The following is a 20,843-nucleotide window of genomic DNA, read 5'->3' on the forward strand; positions in this document are numbered from 1 at the left end:
CAGAATAATATGTTACTGGAGATTATACCTCTATTTCCGATCAGCCTTTTGGGATTACTCAATAAAAAAACACAACCAATTTAATACTTTTCCAGTAATTTAGAGATCATGTTCGCAAATCGTAATATCGTATCGCTTCAAGCAAAAATAAAATTTTTTGTTTTAATTTTTACTTGATAAATACCACTGTTTCTTAAATGTATTGTGACACATAGCTCACTCCTTTGAAGAACGTCATAAATCAAAAATCGTCAATTTTCAGTTGTGCATGTTTTCGGAATGTCCAGAAAATGCACTATATCCCAGCAAAAGTGGCATATTTTTACTTAATATTTACCCGCTACAGGGCAGAAAGTGTTGTTTTTGCATTTTGAAGAAAAGGTATTGTTTAGTTATTTTTTTAAACATACTAATTATTTTTCAAATGGAGAAAAAACCTTCAGGTTTTACCTAAAAAAATCTGTTACACAGTAAAAAGTTCAATAAGTGGATTGATATTTATTTTCAATACATTTCATTATATTTTTAAACTTTAAAAACGTTCTCCTGAATAATCAAGTTTTTTTATTTATGACGTTCTTGAAAGGAGTGAGCGACATGTTTCGATACATACATAAAATATTGAATAATTTTTAAATTTTAATAATTTTTAAACAATTTAACTTTAAAAAAATGTTTTTGGCATTATTTTATCATTATTATTGTAAATTTTTAAACCATTTTACTATTAAGCATGTATACATTTTTTGAAATACTGCACGTAATGGAAAAAATATTTTAATAAAATTCAATTTCGGAAAAGTAAATCCTTTCAGTGCAAAGTAAGCTCACTCAAGCCAGCCAACACCAAATCGTCACTCCTGCGAGTGCCCAGACTACATATTCCTTTAGTATAATGAGATGTTTCGTCTCTTTAGAGAAATCAAACTTATCTTCAAGGCAAACTGAATTCTGTGTTAACGTGCCAATTAAACGTCCAAAATAATCAGATTCAACAATTTCTATGAACGTAATCCGACCAATAATACACTCCCTGTTTATTCATTCTTATCTTCTTTCGCTCTCTTAGCACTTCTCCCCATTCATCACCATCTGCTTTAAAAAACTTTGATAAAGGAATTCCCTCTCCAAACAACGCGCACAAACAAGACGCATCTGATAAACGACTTTTCCCACTTTGCAGTGTTTACAAAATTTCTTTTCAACGCGCTCGCTTTTAAAGAAACTTCTGAACGAAGTGTGAAAAGCTCCTAAAAGGTAATTACAAAGACGAAATCGAAGTTCTAAAAGATTCTGTAAATCATTGCCCTCTTATTACGTCATAATTTTGTAAACTAAAACAAAGATGTAAATATAATTCTTGGATTTTCTTCTTCTTCACGTGCCATGTTTGGTCCCCCTTGGACTTGAGAGTATGCGTCTCAGCCTAATGTATGGAAATGAAACATGGAGTTGGAAAAAGAAGGATGAAAGTACATTATATGCAGTCAAAATGCGATCTCTCAGACAAACGTGCGGCAAAACCACGTATGTTCGAATATATGTTCGAATGGTGAAATAAGGAAGGAACGCAAAGCATTATCGATAAAATTATGAAAGGTGTGTTGAGATGGTTTTTACAACTGGAACGGTAAAATAAATTTATGTGGAAAATGCAGTTGGAAAAGGAGCAGAGAACGACCGAGAAAAACGAGGCACGATCAGGTATGTCAAATACTTGAAGGTAGGTCAGGTTGGGAGTCGATATGTATGAGTAGATGCAATAAACGTGGAAGAGGCGAATAATGTTTGCAAAGTCAGGGTGGAGTGTTTATATTCTCTTTGGCTACCTCTACGGGGAAGCAGCGTAATGGTTAGTTAGTTAGTAAGTTAGTTATAAGATTCAAAAATAGATATGAAAAGTTTTTTTTTAATGGATAGGTCTGAATGGAAACCAAGGGCTTCTATACTGGGCCTGGGAATATCGCGGGAGCTTTCGAAGTGGTGATCTTGAAGGTTCACGAATTAACTCTGTATAGAAGTACTGACCTAACGTAACAGCTGACCATTATTTTTCGAAATTCTTGGATAATAACCCACTTTAGTTTATAGCACGCTCAGACGACGCGACGCTAGTGTACGTAATGCAATTTTCCGTGTGTAACCGTGTCTAGGAATTTAAAGCTTTCAATGCTTTGTATCGTTTCCAAAAGCTTCTCACGTTTTATGTGCGCCGGTTAAATGCAGGTAAAATGTATTGTACCTACGCTTTCTGTTCGCGACTAGCATTTTCACTACCCCTTTTTTTAACAATTGAAGGTACTACATTATTAATTCCAATTGGCCGACAAATTGAGGTGATTTACACAATAATTATAAATACATACACGTGACAGAGTAAGCACTAGTTTAATATTTAAATTTTAATAAACAATAAATATTCTGGAAAAATATTATTGAATTTATTTGTAAAAAGTTAGTTATTTATAAAATGTTTTATCATTTACGAGTTTTTATGAGAATTTCACATTTTATATTTATCCAGAAATGCATTGAGATGGTCAATCCGCCAAAACAATAAACTAGTCAATATGATTTACCTCTCAACATAGATAAAGAAGATTATAGAATTTTGGGTATTTACGGGGCTTTCGACTTATCGTAAACTGATTTAGATAATCATTTTATACACGTGTTACACGCACTGTTCTACACATGATTGATAACCACACTACTCAAATTTCGGATAAATCATTAAATTGACGCACTCTTTCACATGTGAGTTCTCGGCAAATTAAGTTTGAAAATGTCCTAACAAGGCGAAAAAAAATGTTTTACTGTTTTAAAAATAAAAATAAAGCATTATAGAAGACTTAAATCTATGTTTGATTGAAATAAATTACAACTTAAATAAATGTTTCTTGAGTATTTTATTGTTAGGACAAATTTCGGAAGCTACAAATGCTTCAAAACTATTGTGGTTGTAACAATATAATACTTAAGTGGTAAAAACAAGTGTTTCATTTATAATTTAATAAAGTCTTACCACAAAGTAAATGCCGAAACACAAAATAACATTTGATTTGAATATTTAAAGTATAAATATGGAGTTTTATAAAATAAATGCCTAGTCAATAAATAAGATGGGTATAGTATAGTACAAACAAACTTGAAATATAGCTCCAAGCTTAACTAAGTGAAGGCTAATTTAACAAGCTTCTACTTATGTCGGCGGACGTTTATAGCTAATAGCAAAGCTTCATTTATAATTGCCGGCAAGTTCGTGAAAAGCTCCTGAAACCAGGTTAATTTTACTACGAGAGAACGGAGCTCACGATCTAATCTCTCGAGCACACAAAAGTGGCCGAGGCACTAAAATTACTTTTAAATTAATAAAAAAAAACCTTATCCGCACCCCAATGGTGCATATTAGTCATTATCTCGCTATCCGTTCACTCCACATATCCATAACTCCAATTACCATAAATACGAGCGAATCATAATTGAAAACATTTTGTACTGAAAACATGTTTTCATGACCCTCTAGCTTCAGAAGACCGTTGCATAAAAATCACAAATTCAACAATAAACGTATTTTTTCATAAAACATTTAAAAATTGCTATTTTTTTGAAATTTTACAAAAAAAACTCAAATTTATAATTATACATATATGAAGAGGGGTTAGGAGCTGTTTCTTATTTTTATTTATTGATGTATATATTCTTTTTTATCAGTGGGAACATAGACAATAGGGAAAAGATTTTAGTGATTTTCAATATTTTTTTTATATTTATGAATTTCTGTTGTTTCAAAATGTTGCAGTTTATGACTTTTCGTATTAATAATTATTAGAATTTAAACGTTATTGTTGTTATATCGCTCACTCCTTTCAAGAACGTCATAAATCGAAAAACTTGATTTTTCAGGAGAACGTTTTTAAAGTTGAAAAATATAATACAATGTATTAAAAATAAATATCAAGCCACTTATTGAACTTTTTACTATGCAACAGATTTTTCAAGATAAAACCTGAAGGTTTTTTCTCCATTTGAAAAACATTTAATATATTTAAAAAAATAATTGAGCAATAAATTTTCTTCAAAATGCAAAAATAACACTTTCTGCCCTGTAGCGGGTAAATATTAAGTTTAAAATATGCCTCTTTTGCTGGGATATAGTACATTTTCTGGGCATTTCGAAAACATGCACAACTGAAAATTGACGATTTTTTATCTATGACGTTCTTGAAAGGAGTGAGCGATATGTGTGATTGATATCTATTAAATGGTTATCTGTAAACATTATCAATTGGATGTGGAATGCATCAAAACACATTTCATAATAGATTTTAAGAAACAGTGGTATTCACAAAGTAAAATTTAAATTTACAAAAATATATATAATTTGATTTGATTTATAACTCATTTTGAGTTTCTATTGAAGTTAAGACACTTTTCACTGTTGTGGATCAAACAGTTGTGTTTCTGCAATTGAAAATATATTATTCGTGTTAACATTTTAAAGATGCCTTGTTCTCACTTAAAATAAGTACTTAAACGTTACAAAAACAACTGTCAAGAGAAAGACTGAACTTTAAATTAGATGTAATTTAATTCTAAGAAAAACCGTTGTTCGTAGTCATCAGTTCAGCGCGATCAAAGCGACATGGCGGCGTTCAGTCACAAAAACAATTACACACATTGTAAAGGCAACATTCTGTACGATACTAAACGGTGACGAAATTCCCCAAACCCAGACTAATTAATCTTACTTTCTTAATCTTTAATTAAACTCAACAGGGCGCCAGAAGACACAAAAGGAAAAAGGAAGAAAACGAGCGACACAAAATGGCGGAATGTGGAATACGGGCAAAATGCGCCCGATGAGCCGCTTCGTAGCGAAAGTTTAATTGATTTCTCGAATAAGAAGGCATTCCTCAGCAAATGGGAGGAATAAACTTCGATTGAGAGGGATTGTTGTGCGGAAGAAAGCGGGCGAATGCGACGGAATGGAAGGAAGGAAAGAACGGAAATAAAAATGCACATAAACTGCTCCGAGTCTTTTGTTGGAAGAAATAAAATGAGGATTTTTTCAGTCGGGATAACTTAGTTAATGACTTGACAATAGGTAAGAACTTTAAATTTAACTTTTATTTGGGAAAACCTATTTAATTGTTAATTTATTGATGTCAATAACATTATTACTTTTATTATACACACATTTACTATTTCAAAATATAAAAATATGGAAGTCTGGGCATTTACGGGGCTGACGACCGTCTTAGGCTGGTTTAAGTGATCACTTTACACACGTGTAACATTCACCAATTCTACCCATTACTGACAACCACACTACTCAAATTCTTGGAAGTTCTATATATAATATATTAACCAATTTTGAAACATTGTGTTTGAGTCACTAGAACTTCACTAGAGACATCTGGTGAGATGAACTCCTGTAATTGGAGATAATCCAGATTTTGTGAACAAATATAAGGACACGCTCAAAATGTTGTTACAATTATTTGTCCTACTTTGTTTTTTTCACCGTTATTTACGTTTTTTTTCTTTTTGTAGGTAATTATTTGAATATCATTATATAATACTATAGTCCACCCATCATTTAGTCAAGCTGGAATAAAAAAAAAATATTGTTTCGTTATTATTATAATTGGTTTTCCCGTACCGAGGGCACACTTTACAACACTTTTTTAATAGTTATTTGTCTATGTTATCATGTATGACATGGCCGAACGATACGATCTTTTTCAAATTTTCCCACCTCCGTTATCCAATTTCGATTAGCTTTTTATACGTTATTAACTAACTATCACGCCACCTCTCTGCAGGGGTAGGCAAAGAGAATAAAATGCCACACCACTCTGTCTTGGGAAACAATCTTCGCCTCTTTCATATTCATGCATCTCCTCATACATACGTGCCAATTATTCCGACTCCTGACCTGAACGCTTTCAAGTATTTTATATACTTGTCCATGTCAAGTTATCATCGGTCTTCCTCTGCTTTATTTATAACCACATTCACCTCATACATTTATTTTACAGTCCTCTCCTCACTCATTTGTTCCACATGTCCAAACCATCTCAACACACCTTTCTTAATTTTTCGACAATGCTTATCTAAGCCTTGTATTCTTACCTTATTTCGCCATTCGAAAATCTATCATACATCGTTTTGCCGCACGTTCGTCTGAAAGATCGCATTTCAACTGCGTTAGTCTACTGTCATCCTTCATTTTCCAACTTTTTTTACGTAAGAATTGGTACCAGGACTCCATTGTGTACTGGAGCATGTGTCAGAATAATCACTGGGAATGTGTGAAGCGATGCACTAATGTGGAAAACGCAAAGAATGTTTGGAAATAATGGTGTGGCGTTCTATTCTCTCTGCCTACCTCTGCACCTAAGCGGCGTGATTTCTTCGTCTATTTTGACATTTCAATAAAAATCTTGATACGAATTACTCGCTTTATTTGGTGAATATCTATCAAAAAGGAAATGTTTTGTTTTCCGGATTATTATTCACGGAAGTGCACTCGATCACTTCCGGTCGAGTATCCGAAACGTTCCGGTATTTTGGTTCTATCGGCTGTTCTGTTTATCTTCCCGAAGCCGATTGGTCAACGGATGATAGGAGAGGGGAAAGGGGAGTCCAGAAGAGGGGGAACCAATCACATTTCGATGCAGTAAGCTCTCTACAAAGCCTGTTGGGAACACACTGAAATATTTACATAACGTAGTACCTACATGAACTATCTATATGAACTCTATACCCCTTACCCCAGTAGGTACTCCCCCAGTAGGTGCTCGAATTAAAATTTTGAATTAAGAGAATTGAAGAAAAAAATCATAGATATCCCATATTACCATAAACTAGAGTGTGTGTGTACTTTTTCAGTTACCGTAGAACAATAGGGGCTACTTGAACTTTGATGTGTTACTTGAGCCCAGTACAAAAAAAATAAATAAATCTGTATTTGGTCTACAATAATGAACGTATCGTGATAATAAGTGTCACCTGTCAGGGAAACAATGAATCATTTCGATACGTTCATTATTGTAGACCAAATACAGATCTATTTTTTTTTGTACAGGGCTCAAGTAACACATCAAAGTTTAAGTAGCCCCGTTCTACGGTACCCGTTTTTTTTCAGATTTAGTGTTTTTTTCTTGTTTTATACTTCTTTTCATCTTAAGTTGATATCATTGGTGTCTCATCTTGGCAGAATGGTGAACGTTACTCAAGTATATAAAGTGATCATCTCAGCCAGCCAAATGCCAGGTCTTAAGCTCCGGGATTCTCAGATTTCCATTTTCTTTCATATACCATAAACGATAGATGTTTCATCTCAAGTGTCAACCTATGTCATTGGTATATCATTCCTAATATAAATAGATAGATAGAATAATAATAAATTGTCAAACTTTTTCATGTCGAATTGTCAAATATGCCAGGAGTTATGAGTTATAAATTTGAATATATTAGGAGTTATAAATTTGCAATCCGCGATCAATTTTGTTATTTATTGATTGGCGTTTGTTTGGTAAAACTCCATTTTAATTTATGTATTAATTTTAAATCAAACGCAGATTTTTTGAGTCTACTAAGTTGTATTAACAATTGTTTCGCCTAGTCATGGCATTATCATTACATTCATTTGATAATGCCATAACTAGGCGAAACAATTGTCACAATATAATTTTTTTACATTTTTTTGTTAATAAAATACAACTTAGAAGACTCAAAAAATCTGTGTTTGATTTAAAATTAATACATAAATCAATTTTGTTCACTGATTGGCATTATAAGCTTAAAATTTCACTTATACAAAAATCCAGAATGCAGAACTGATTAAGATCACACTAAACAGGAACACACTGCGTCGAAGTATTTCGAAAAGGGGTATATATCATACTAATATAATAATATAAATCTGTACCAAACCCACGAACTCTTAAGTACACTCTAATAAATAGAGCTCAGCTTTATAAATGCCGGCAAAGCCTAACAATGGCGCAAAGTACAGTTTCGTGTGGCCGTGGAAACCGTTTGTCTTTTGTTCATTATAACTTAAAAGGACTGGCAGCTAAATTGTGCACAGGGCTCTTGAATGCAGACCGATAATTAAACGCTGCACGTTAAGGCGAGCGCAAGTACCTACCCATCCAAATATCTATGGACGGAGATTATAAGTTTGCAGTGTGGCAACACTGCGCGAAATTGAGCGCCAGGCGCCAAATTAACAAGCTATAATATAGAAGGCGCTGAACCAAGCCAAAGACTAATATAAAGGTGGAAGATCTATGTTTAACATAATTAAAAATCTAATTAAGATATTTCAAAGGAATGATAAGCTGAGTAAGGAATAATTGAGAATAGTAAGAAGGATTCTTTAGCGTGGTTTGGATACTGGAAAGAATGGCTACCGATAGAAAGACAAAGAGAAACTAACTAATTACATTAACAAACCATCACGCCCCTTCCAAGCAGGAGTAGGCAAAGAGAATAGAAGCCCTCACCAATCTATTTTTGCAAACAGTCTTCGCCTCTCCCACATTCATGCATCTCTTCATACATCCCCACCGATTATTCCGCACCTTATCTGACCACTTTTAAGTATATGAAATATTTAAAAATGCAAATTTTCAACATTCTTTCTCTGCTTGGCACCAACCAGATTCACTTCATAAATTTATTTTACCGCTCTTTCTTCACTCATTCGTTCCACACGTCCAAACCATCTCAATGCGTCTTTCTTAATTTTATCGATAATGCTTATCTCAGCCTCGCATTCCTTCCTCATTTCGCTATTCGATCATTTACCGCATTTATAAATGACAAAACAAAGATTGATCGTACGAATTGTCATAGATCCAACCTATGACTTTTTGTAAACCCTGAAAGATCCATATTCTTCTTCATCTATGTTGAGATATCAATACAAAGGGTTCCTTTTACGTTTATTACGCGCTGCACTTTAAAAAGTTTGATAAACTTTTAAGATTTAAAAATGTACCAATCATATTCGCCTCATAAATTTGTTTAACTATCCTTTCCTTACTCAAATATGAAAAATAAATATAATTTAAGAAGTAGGGAGAGTAGACACCTGATAGGTAAGCACTTTTGAGGGCCACTTCCAGGGTCCTAAGGAACACTTACGCCAAAAAACAAAACTATTAATTTTACTCGTTCGACGTTTGACAGTTGAATTTCGTTTAAAGGGTTCCTTTTTCTATGGTTAACCCTGTAGAAACGGCGAAATGGTTGGCGTACTAATAATTAATATTAACGAATGCACAGAACAAGGCTTGAATTAAAGTTAACGAGGTTATTTTCATAACAGGAAAAGTTCAAACATAATAACATGTGCTGAACAACAAAAGAACAATTCAACAAATTGCACTTTACGTAGTGTAATGAGCGAGTTTGCACAAAATAAAATGGAAATGCATCAGTAGTTTTTATTTAAAATGAGAACTTTCGCGTTTTAGTCCATAGGTAAACAATTGCATTCTTTATTGATTTGGCATTAACTCTGTGGAATGACATGATTATTTTATTATATGTATATGTTTTAATTTGTACCACACGTTTTTCAGCACGCTCGGCTACCGTTCTGGAGGTCCCGGGTTCGATTCCACAGGGGGGTAAAATAAATATAAGTGATTTTTTCACTGTAATATTTATTCAATATTATTACCCTGGACTGGTACCTGAAGCGGAGGGCTGATCACCTTTCTTTCATGTGTAAACGATCAAGATAACACTGCGTTTATATGACGCAGTGCCCTATGCATCATTGGGGTGCGGTTAAGGGTTTTCTTTTTTTTTTGTTAATTTGTACCAGAAGATGAAAACATCTGTCGTTTTCGAAACTAGTCGTATATATATATAACGTGGTAATATTTTTCTTTGTAAATTGGGTGTAAATAATATGTAAAGTGGGTGTATAATAATAAAATAAATAATGTGTTGCTTTGTAATTAAAGTTTATAATTAAAGTTTATTCTTAATTTATCTTTATAATATTTTTTCTATCTATCTATCTTATTCTGACAGTTCAGAATATTATCGGAAGTCTTTTGTTTAATTCTGTGCGACGCATGCGACATCTGGTGGTAGAACTGTTTTATGTAGGTACTATTTGTAAGTACTTAATAAAATGTATAGGTAGGTACCTAGTTATTTTATTACATATATAAATAAAACTCATTAAGTGGTATATTCAAGTGTTTAATTTTAATAAAATACTTCAATTACACGTTTGTATTATTATTAGGTACATTTATTTTTCACGGCTTTTTTGTCATAAATATATTGTAATATTTTTTAAAAAAACTTGAAATTTATATACATACGTATATAAATGCGTCCCATCTCATGAATGTATGGAAAATCGATGTATGACCGAATTGAAAATCAAGATATAAGGAAAAAATATACGGCCGAACAAGGGATAGTCGAAAAGTTAAAAAAAGTTCCTTAAGATGGTATGGACGTGTGGAGTAAATGAATAACGGGAGAGTGACTAAGAAAGTATATTTGACAAATGTGAACGGGAGAACAAAAACGAGGACGGTTAAAAGAGACTTGGCGAGACCAGATCAATTACAACTTAACATCTAATCATGTCAAAAGTATACGTAACCGGAGGGGATGTATGACTAGATGCATGGGTGTAAAATATGACTAACCATCACATCCCTTCTCCGCAGGGATAGGCAGAGAAAATAGAACGCTACACCAATCTGTCTTTGCAAACTATCTTCGCCTCTTCCACGTTCGTGCATCCCCTCATACGTCACGTACGTAATCGCCGATTATTCCGACTCCTGACCTAACTACTTCTGTGTACATATTTTTATTTTTATTTTATTTTATTTGTTCGGAAATTGTACAACTTTACATAGTTACATTAACAATAATAAATATTACATTACATTAACAAAAAATAGTTACATTAATAAAAATAAAGCCAAATTAACAATTCCACATTTATGTTATAATAACTATTAAAAAACATTCAGAGATTAAAAAAAGGGTATGGTATAAAAAAAATAGATTTAGCAGGAAGGAGAAGGAAAGGAGAGGAATTAATGAGGGTGATTAAAGGATTTTTTTTCTAGGTAAGAAGTTTAAAAATAAGAATAAATTTATAAATATACATACATACAAGTACATATATAAAACTAAGAGATACAAAATATGATTATTTTTCGTAATAAACGTTATAAAGGTACGCGGTCAAAAAAGTTTGGTGATCACTGTTATAGATAACGCGTATGACGTATTCCCGTAAAATACACAAATTGTGTTGTCAATCGAAGCGTCGGCTTTCCGTCGAACCTCACACATGCACAAGCCATATTAGTATATGTATATAGCCATATTTATATATAGGATGTATGTATATATACGCATGTATGTATGTGTGTGTGTATGTATGGAATTACTTATGCTTTATATGTTTTTTATGTAACATATCGCGGGTATACTGGCATAAAAGTAAACTCTAAAATCCTTGTTTGAATAATCCCTGTTCTTTAAAACTTTTTAGCCTGCATAAAATGCCCGCTTTTAAACATAAAGTTGAATATACTTTTAAAACCACATAAATATGATATTTCAAACAGCTTAGCGTATTTTGCCAGTTTATAGAACGTTGAAAACTTAATAATTTGCATCAGTAGGTAAGTCAAAATTTCATGATATGATGAGAATTTTAATGAAGGCACATTAAAGAAAATAAATAAATAAACGAGATACAGTAGAGTCCCGATTATCCGACCTAAACCGGCCGCGGCAAGGTCGGATAAGCGAAGGTCGGATAACATGGAAAACTTATCTTAGTTATTAATTAAATTAATTCATCTTATCTCAAAATCCAGCAAAGTGATCTTAGCTCGCAACCACCGCAATAAATTTAGCTAGCGTACCTGTGCTGTTGCAGGCCCGATGGCGTAGAATGCTTTTCCACCAATGCTTAGAAATAGTGAAAGTGGGACGATCTTTAGAAAAAAATTCAAACACATTCTCCTAAAACTCCTACCAACCATCAAGCAGAGTGCGCTGATGTACTTCGGACACGTCATGAGAAATGAAAAATATCGTCTTCTCCACCTAATCATACAAGGAAAGATTGAGGGGCGAAGAACTCAAGGATGCCCAAGGACATCATGGCTGAAAAACCTACGACAATGGTTCGGCAGAACCACCAAATCTCTGTTCCGAGCTGCAGCAGCAAAATTGAAGATAGCCATGATGATCGCCGATCTTCGTTAGAAGTGGCACAGAAAGAAGAAGAAGAAAAAAACACATTTGTTTGCTATATCATTTCCACTACCATCAATCCATTCATTCACAGTGAAGCGCCCTTGAGGTAATATTTTACGAAAATGGCGCTATATAAATTATCCAAATTTATTATTATTACGTCGCCTGGTGCGCGAACATAATGCGTGCAGTCGGGTAAGGGAATGCAGTTATCCGACATACCGGAGCATTGCCCCGGTAGGTCGGATAACTGGGAAGGTCGGATAACCGAAGGTCGGATAACCGAAGGTCGGATAACCGAAGGTCGGATAACCGAAGGTCGGATAACCGAAGGTCGGATAACCGAAGGTCGGATAACCGAAGGTCGGATAACCGAAGGTCGGATAACCGAAGGTCGGATAACCGAAGGTCGGATAATCGAAGGTCGGATAACCGAAGGTCAGATAACCGTAGGTCGGATAACCGGGACACTATTGTATGATATAATTAATCCGTGACGACATATCTCGTCCTACCTTGGAGATGGGCAGTACGGCCTGTATGTCGTCCTTGTCGATGTCCAGCCTGAGCGCGACCTTCCTGGGCGCGAGGTGCGCGTCCGGCTCGTCGGGCGACGCGGTGGGCGCGCCCGCGGCACGCGAGTAGCGCACGGAGCACGACAGGCGCGCGCTGCCGCGACCGGCCGCGCCGGACGCCTCCACGGCCCACGTCAGGACCTCCTCGAACCTGGCAAGACACAAATGTTATATTATATTGATTGGTCGCGTCGTTTTGGTATTGAAAAAAATAGTTTTTATTAAAAATAAACACGGTTTTGAAAAGAAGAAAAAAATATTGAGAGGTTTCAACATATATCCAAAAAAATCTAATTCAAATATATTATATATATAATAAAATAACAACTGTGTAATTTTGTTCACATGAATTTTATTTTACCAGCAACCGGGTTTCGTCGTAACCGACATCATCAGACTGATGTGAGGCTAGAAAAAAAATATATACACAAGGCAGGAGTTGAAAACTATAATTTTGTCTAGCCTCACACCGGTCTGATGATGTCGGTAACGACGAAACCCGGTTGCTGGTCAAATAAAATTAATCTGGAAAAAATTACATAGTTGTTATTTTATTCTACAAAATGCAGTTCCACCAAGAAATGTCAATACAAAACTGAAATCCAAAATATATTATAAAATAAAATGTACGCGGAATACACTTGTGGCGGCTTCTCGCGCAACCTATGTATATCTAACAGTACACCCTTAAATATGTGTAACGCAGTTTGGGTTTTATCATGACCATAGATTACGGAATATTCGTAAAATTTACGACAGACGTCGAATCTGTGTTATTTTTATGCAGAGAGTGTTTTCTTTTAACGTTTATTAATAATCAAAACAATCACAAAATCACAAAAAAGAAAAGAAAACTAGCATGTATCTATGTTATTTACCGATATTTTATATTCGTATTTTACATAAAGTTCTCAAAAAATATGATACACTTGTTTTTAAATGTTTTAAGTGGTAAAATGAGAGATTTTCTTACCGTCGTACATTTTACGATAGTCTTGTATTAAGGTACATTGAAACAAGTCCTGTGGCCTAGGGTTAAGAACATATAAACCTTTTAGAGATATTAATAAATTGAAAACATTTTATTATGCCTATATCAAAGGCATTGTGATATTCTCTCTGCCTACTGATAATTAGTTAGTAACCAGATAGTTTATGTAAACTGTCAAAATGACGTTAGAGCTTGATCGTATGAAAATTAGTATGTATTGTATAAATGTTTTACTTGGACGGCATTTGCTGATCGGGAACCGACTTCCTGATGGCCGTGATGGTGCCGACCTTCGGCTTTAGGTCCACGATGGTGCTCCACATATCTGATGCTGTAGTGGCTCCGAGGAGACGAAGGCCAGACTTCACGCGACACCTGAAAAAAATAATTTCATTATTTTCCATATTATGTTATTCTCGTAATCCCTATCCACACCCAACGGTGCATGAGACACTGCATCCTATTTATGCAGATATATTATCAATAAAATAAAAAATAAAATATGGTGCATCAGTTTCATGATTTATTGTAAAAAATAATATAGGTATATTTTTTAATCAATCTTTTATATTTTTTGCAAACTGTAATTTTTAATAACTTTTGATAAAAAATAGTGTAATGTTATTCAATTACTACGTTATTAAATTAAACATAAATAAAATATTTAAGTTTCATTTGGTAAATACCACTACCAAGTAAAAAAATTAAAATATCAAAAACCTAACTAAATATTATTTTCTATTATCAAGATTTTTATGGATGTCACAATGTTGCCCATTGATTCGTGTATTCTGTTCATTGTGATTTATTTTTAAATAAAAAACGGTGTTTGAAAATGATCGAAAAATGTGTTACAATAGGTTTTAAGAAAAAGTGGTATTTACCAAGTGAAATGTTAATTTAAAATAGATAAATATTACCAAAAAGTGACTGCCGAATCAATTAATGAAACAAATTAAATAAATGTAACTGCTGAACTATTAAAGGATCTTAATAAATAAACAACTCGAAAACAATCATAAATAATTTTGAAATTCATATACCTGCACCATTTGCCGTTGTGGCACATACCATATATGATTATAGAAATAAATTATTACTAATAAGTATATGTTTTATTACGCCCTTAGTTATTTGAATAAACCACGCGAAACACAGCAGCAATAAATTCACAGCCCCTTCAAAATACGAAAACATACTTCAAATACAGAAATTATCATACATCGTACATTCGCGAGAACTATTATTATTTATCGTACGTACAACATTCGTATTGTACACGTCTGTGATTCTCAAAGTGTGGGTCACTAAAATTGGTAACGAAGAATGAAATATTGTCATTATTCATGTCATCTGTCATTAATCATGTCACTCCTGAGAGGTGGTAATTCATTAAACAATAATACACAGCTGTCCAAAAATTCGATACTTTATAGAAAGTTATTTTTTGTATAACAAACATAAAATTGTTTAAAATAACAAACATAAAAACGTTTTCACAAAGTACAATTCGAGCAGTGTGTCATTTGGGTCTCAAATATTTTTTTAATACTTTAGCTATGATTCCGTACAGATATGAACGTTTTAACTACACGGCTTAGCTGAATAACTTCGATTTCATTCCTTTTCAGTAAAAATAATCATTATTTTTCTGGAACTTTAATTACTTTCTGACACACAGCTAGTATTGAATGGTGAATTTAGTAAACATATAAGTTATACTATGTGGCAAGCTTGGTTGTTTGCAGCTGTTCACGGGGTATGCGGTAACATTAACAGTAACAACGGAGATGTGATTGCGGATAAGATAAGATGAAATATTGTCTCTGTAAAGCCTCCTTCGGCTACTACATGTATTCACTACAGCCTCCAACCACCGTCACACCTGAAGGATACAGCGAGCTTATCTCTTGTACCCTTACGCTGAACATAACAACTGGCCTGATTACGTGAAGCAATAATAATGTTCTAATAATAATAACTAATTCCATCGAAAACCTTTGGAACCGCCTATCAAATACATATCATCAATATTCACAGATTAACAATACTGTTTTTTAATCTATATTTTTATGGTAAATACCACGATTTCTTAAAATCCATTGAGACACGTATTCCGATGCATTCCACGTCATTTTCTAACACCGTACCTATGTGAAGCTAAGTCTAAATATTACAATTCGCTCACTCCTTTCAACAACGTCATATTTAAAAAATCGACAATTTTCAGTTGTGCATATTTTCGAAATGCCCAGAAAATTTAATATGTCCCAGCAAAAGTGGCACATTTTAAACTTAATATTTACCCGCTACAGGGCAGAAAGTGTTCTGTTTGCATTTTGAAGAAAAGGTATTGTTTAATTATTTTTTTAAATACACTAAATATTTTTCAAATAACCTTCAGGTTTTACTTAAAAAGATCTGTTGCACAGTAAAAAGTTCAAAAAGCGGCTTAATATTTATTTTTAATACATTTCATTATATTCTTCAACTTTAAAAACGATCTCCTGAAAAAAAGTTTTTTTTTAAAATTTGACGTTGTTGAAAGGAGAGAGCGAATTGTGTCCTTGGGACGTTGGAAGGTCGAAGTGGGGGTAGGAGTTTTTTATTTTAATTTATTTATTATTATTTTATAACAGTGGGAATATAGACAATAGGGGGGAGGCTTTAGTGGTATTTGCCAAGTAAAGCATGAAGGTGTATGTGTGTGTGAGTGTAAATATAGAGCAAAATATCTTAGAGATCGCCTGAAGGCTCTAGCTTCCTGAAGTCTCCTCCATTCTCCGCTAATGTACCAAGACGCCAATAAATTATCGGAAATGTGGAAATATTCCTTTTTTTTCATTCTTTTTGTCGTTACGGCAGAACTGCGACACTTGGATGGGCGTGGAGCAAAAATTACCCGGGGAACGCTGAAAACTGAACCCATCTTGGGAGATAAATGGTTCGCTTTGCTCCTATATAATTTTACGTCCCGACCTTAATATGGATATGATAACGTTTCATATGGCTTCATTGGGTCCCAGACCAAAATATGTTTATTTTATTTTATTTTGGGAATTTTACAGAACTGTTAAGGCCCAACATACGACAAATCGCCATTAAATCTATGAAAATTGCATTAATTGTTATAATGATTTTTTCTTATTTTGTTTGTTAATAGAAATAAGACTTGAGAAAATGGCGGAAACATTCTCTCACTGGGTGCCATATATAAATAATAAAAATAAAAATAAAATAAAAAATTGATTTTCATTAAACCCAGGTAGCATTTGACGTAATTGATTTTTTAGCTTTAAATACTGTTTCGTATGGAAAAAAATAAGTTTTTCTTCTATTTAAATATATGGTTTTGAAAAGAAAAGAGTTATTGAAATGTAAGGGGTTAAAAAAATAATGCGAATACTTTTATCAGCGAATATTCTAAAAAAAAGGCAAATTCCAATAAATGTTTATAGTATTCTACAATAAAAAGAAAATCGTGCACGGAAAGACGTTCGACCTCTAGCGCGGCCGTTCGCATTCTGAATTTCAACGTTTGAGATCTCAGCTTTAAACACAAAACTCCAATTTAATACTATTTCACATAAATACATTAATACTGGTATTAAGGGTGCACTAATTAAGGTTCTTGATTTCGCGTATTTTCGAAGCACACATAATAACAACAAAACAAATGAACGTCAATATCCTTTCAGCACCCCATTTCCGCTCAAATGGAAGGCTCTGTTTCAATTAACAGACTCCAGGTGTCACCAACCTACTTCCGTTTCCGTCTCCCCGATACTGACGGGAAATAATGGTTCCAGTTTCATCCGCCGAAATTACTAACGGGGGTTTATATAAAATACAAAAAAATCGATTGGAAGGTTTTTAAAGTAAGTAACTAACTAACTAACCATCACTCCACTTGCATGGGTATATATATATATATGTATATATATATATATATATATATATATATATATATATATATATATATATATATATATATATATATATATATATATATATATATATATATATATATATATAAACATTTTTTAACGACAGAATGCTGAATATTTTGAGAATAGTAGTTTTAAATACATAAATAAATCATGAACACAAAACTAGAGAACAAAGGAAGAATAAGAATACCATTTAAAAAAAACACAGAATTGAAAAATTATAATACGTAACAGGGTTTAAAAATGTACGATGAGATGCCTGAATGTATGAAGAATGAAAAGAGTCTAAAAAGAAAGAATTTAAAAAGAAATGTTTTTTGTACTGTAAGAAGATGTAAATATAGAGGAGTAAAGTGTAAATAATACAAAAGTTTGTATTTAATAAAATAAAAACTGTTGAAGACATAAAAATATATACGTTAATATTTTTTTATAAACGCATTTTTTTATTCATAAACGGAGAGATGCTTCATAACCACAACATTATATTAATAGTATGACCATTTGAGCCCTGAACTCTTTTTTCGGACCAATATTAAGGTACATAAAAACGCAAAAGAAATTCCGGCTGAAAAACTCGCAAAAAATATACCAAATTTTATGAACTGCCAGAAAATATCATCCCCAATTACACAAGTGCTAGGGGTTACTTTCAGTGATAAATGAAACACTTTTGTCGGAATGAATTTCGACTACCTGCGCACATTAGGCAAATCCTCGTCTGTAAGTCCCCGAATAATGGTCCGGAAGTGGGGAGGGGGGAGGAAACGGTGGGAAAGGAGGCTTCCGGTTGATTAAAGCAACATCTGGCGGCGAGGCCCGCTACTAAGCAGGGAGCGGGGGGAGTACTTGAATTATTCAACGCTAGAAATGAAAACATAAAGAAGAAAAACAACAAAAAATGTCACGTGTTTCTTCAACCCTCTTATAGGCGCAATGCCCAAAGAGTACAATACTTTAAGGAAACTACTATTTTGTACGATTTTTTTGCGGATATTATTATTAATTAACGTAATTACAAAAAAAATAATCAGCAAATATGGATGAAGAAATGAATTGAAATGGAATAACGAAGATTTTATTTATTGTTTCGGCATTTACTTTGTGGTAAGACATGATGAAATTATTAAAGAAAACACTTGTTTTTTACCACTTGAGTTTATTTTATGACAACTAGTTTTGGAAGCTTAACTTCCATCTTCAGGTCTCAATGTAAACTGTCTGAGTTTACATTTAGACTCTAAGAAGCTAAGCTTCCGAAACTAGTCGTCACAAAATAAACTCAAGTGGTAAAAAACAAGTGTTTTCTTTAAGAATTACGAAGAAATTAATGTGAAAGGGGCCGACAATTTTAGCTAAGATAGAGTGGAGTTCTATTTTCTCTTTCTACTCTAAGGAGAATCGACGTGATGGTTAGTTAGATAGTAAGTTTAAATTAAATACATTATTTAAAGATTTGGCGTTTAATTTGTAGAGCACGATTGAAATTTATATATTAAATTTTAAAATCAAACACTGATTTTTAAGGTGTACTAAATTGTATTTTATTGGTAAAAACATGAAAATAAAAAGAATGTGACAATTGTTTCGCCTTGTTATGACATAAGTTGGAAAATGTCATAAAAAGGCGAAAAAATTGTGACACAATTTTTATTTTTATTTTGTTTTTTACAATAAAATACAATTGAGTAGACTCTAAAAATCAGTGTTTGGTTTTACATTATATAAATAAATAAAATAGTATAATTTTTTAATTTAAGTTTTGCTTAGTAAATACTTATATTTCTTAATATCTACTGTGACACGTGTTTCGATGCATTCCGCATCATTTTAAAATACCTTTGTCACAGTAGACTTAAAGAAATAGTGGTATTTACTAAGTAAAAATAAAATTAAAAATGGATAGATTTTACCACAAAGTGACTGCCGAATCAATTAATGAATCATATTTTGAACCCATTACTGCTGGGTAGACCCAGGTGAACTCAAATAAAAAATCTTATTTACCACTATATAAAACTAAATAATTCCAACGCAGTGCCATTTGCACCACTAGGAAATGGAAGATACAAGAGAAATGTGTAAATTTATACGAAAATTTGTAATTTAAACCTCTATTTGAAATGGAAACCCCGCGATGTCGCGGAGAATCCAAAAAGCAATATGGGCCATTTTAGCGTAACGCGGGAAATCTAAGTGACAAAGGAATTCCAACCGCCATTTTGGGTTTCGCATTCAAACGGCATGAAATGTCCGCGGAATGTAATGCCCACCGCCTGGATATCGACACTTAACAGCCAAACTGTCGTAACGTACATTATTTACACTTTAAAAAACGCAATAACGAAAATCCTCGCAGTCTAAGGGGAAACAAAGCATTAGGAATGTTAGCAATATTAATTTTATAAATTTACAACATTTTAAGTGTGTCCAAATACTTGTTCACAAATTTGTATTATCTCCACTCATGAGTTACTTATTACATTTTTGACATTTCAACAAAGATATATTTATTAAAGCGTGAGTGGCTATTACGTTCAACAGATGGCGCTGCCATTTAAGTAAAAAAAAACGTTTAAAAAATATTTAAGATTTTGAACAAACGAAAAATTACATTACTTGCAATAATGATATAAATAGATTATGCTTGTGCGTATTTGAATGCAGCGATGTGTCGAAATTTCAAAACATTCAGTGAATTACTTTTACTTAAGAGATTTAAGATTTTGAACAAACGAAAATCAATTTTTTTTACATAGATTATATATATTGCCTTTCATTACTTTTATACAGATTGTATTTACAGATATGACGTCATATTTTGTAAATATGAAAATGAAGAGTGTACGAGTATGTGAATCATTAGAACAAACCGTGTTCAGTTCTAAAAACAATTTCTGGTGAACAATATGTGTTTGAGAATCTAATCTATGGAATTTAATGACATTTTCGTTCGTTAATTTACGCGAAAGAGAAGACATTAACAATGCAACAGGCGCCTAGATGTGAGGCACTCTGAACTAGATTTGAATACATATCGAACAAGTACCT

General features: G+C 33.0%; 1 protein-coding gene across 3 annotated transcripts in view; it reads right to left on the reverse strand.

Annotated features, from left to right (window-relative positions):
- Positions 1-20,843, reverse strand: part of dtn (transmembrane protein 132C dtn) — a 286,104-nt gene that overhangs the window by 27,938 nt on the left and 237,323 nt on the right. For all 3 annotated transcript variants that reach the window (XM_088258152.1, XM_088258151.1, XM_088258150.1), the window contains exons 4-5: positions 14,077-14,217; positions 12,792-13,002 (exon numbers count right to left, since the gene is read on the reverse strand). In XM_088258152.1, coding sequence (XP_088114278.1) covers positions 12,792-13,002; positions 14,077-14,217 — 352 coding nt within the window. The remainder of the gene's footprint in view (positions 1-12,791; positions 13,003-14,076; positions 14,218-20,843) is intronic.

The sequence above is a fragment of the Brachycentrus maculatus genome, unplaced genomic scaffold (genome assembly GCF_059751285.1).
Source record: "Brachycentrus maculatus isolate JH-2025_06_01 unplaced genomic scaffold, ASM5975128v1 h1tg000091l, whole genome shotgun sequence".
Lineage (NCBI taxonomy): Eukaryota > Metazoa > Arthropoda > Insecta > Trichoptera > Brachycentridae > Brachycentrus > Brachycentrus maculatus.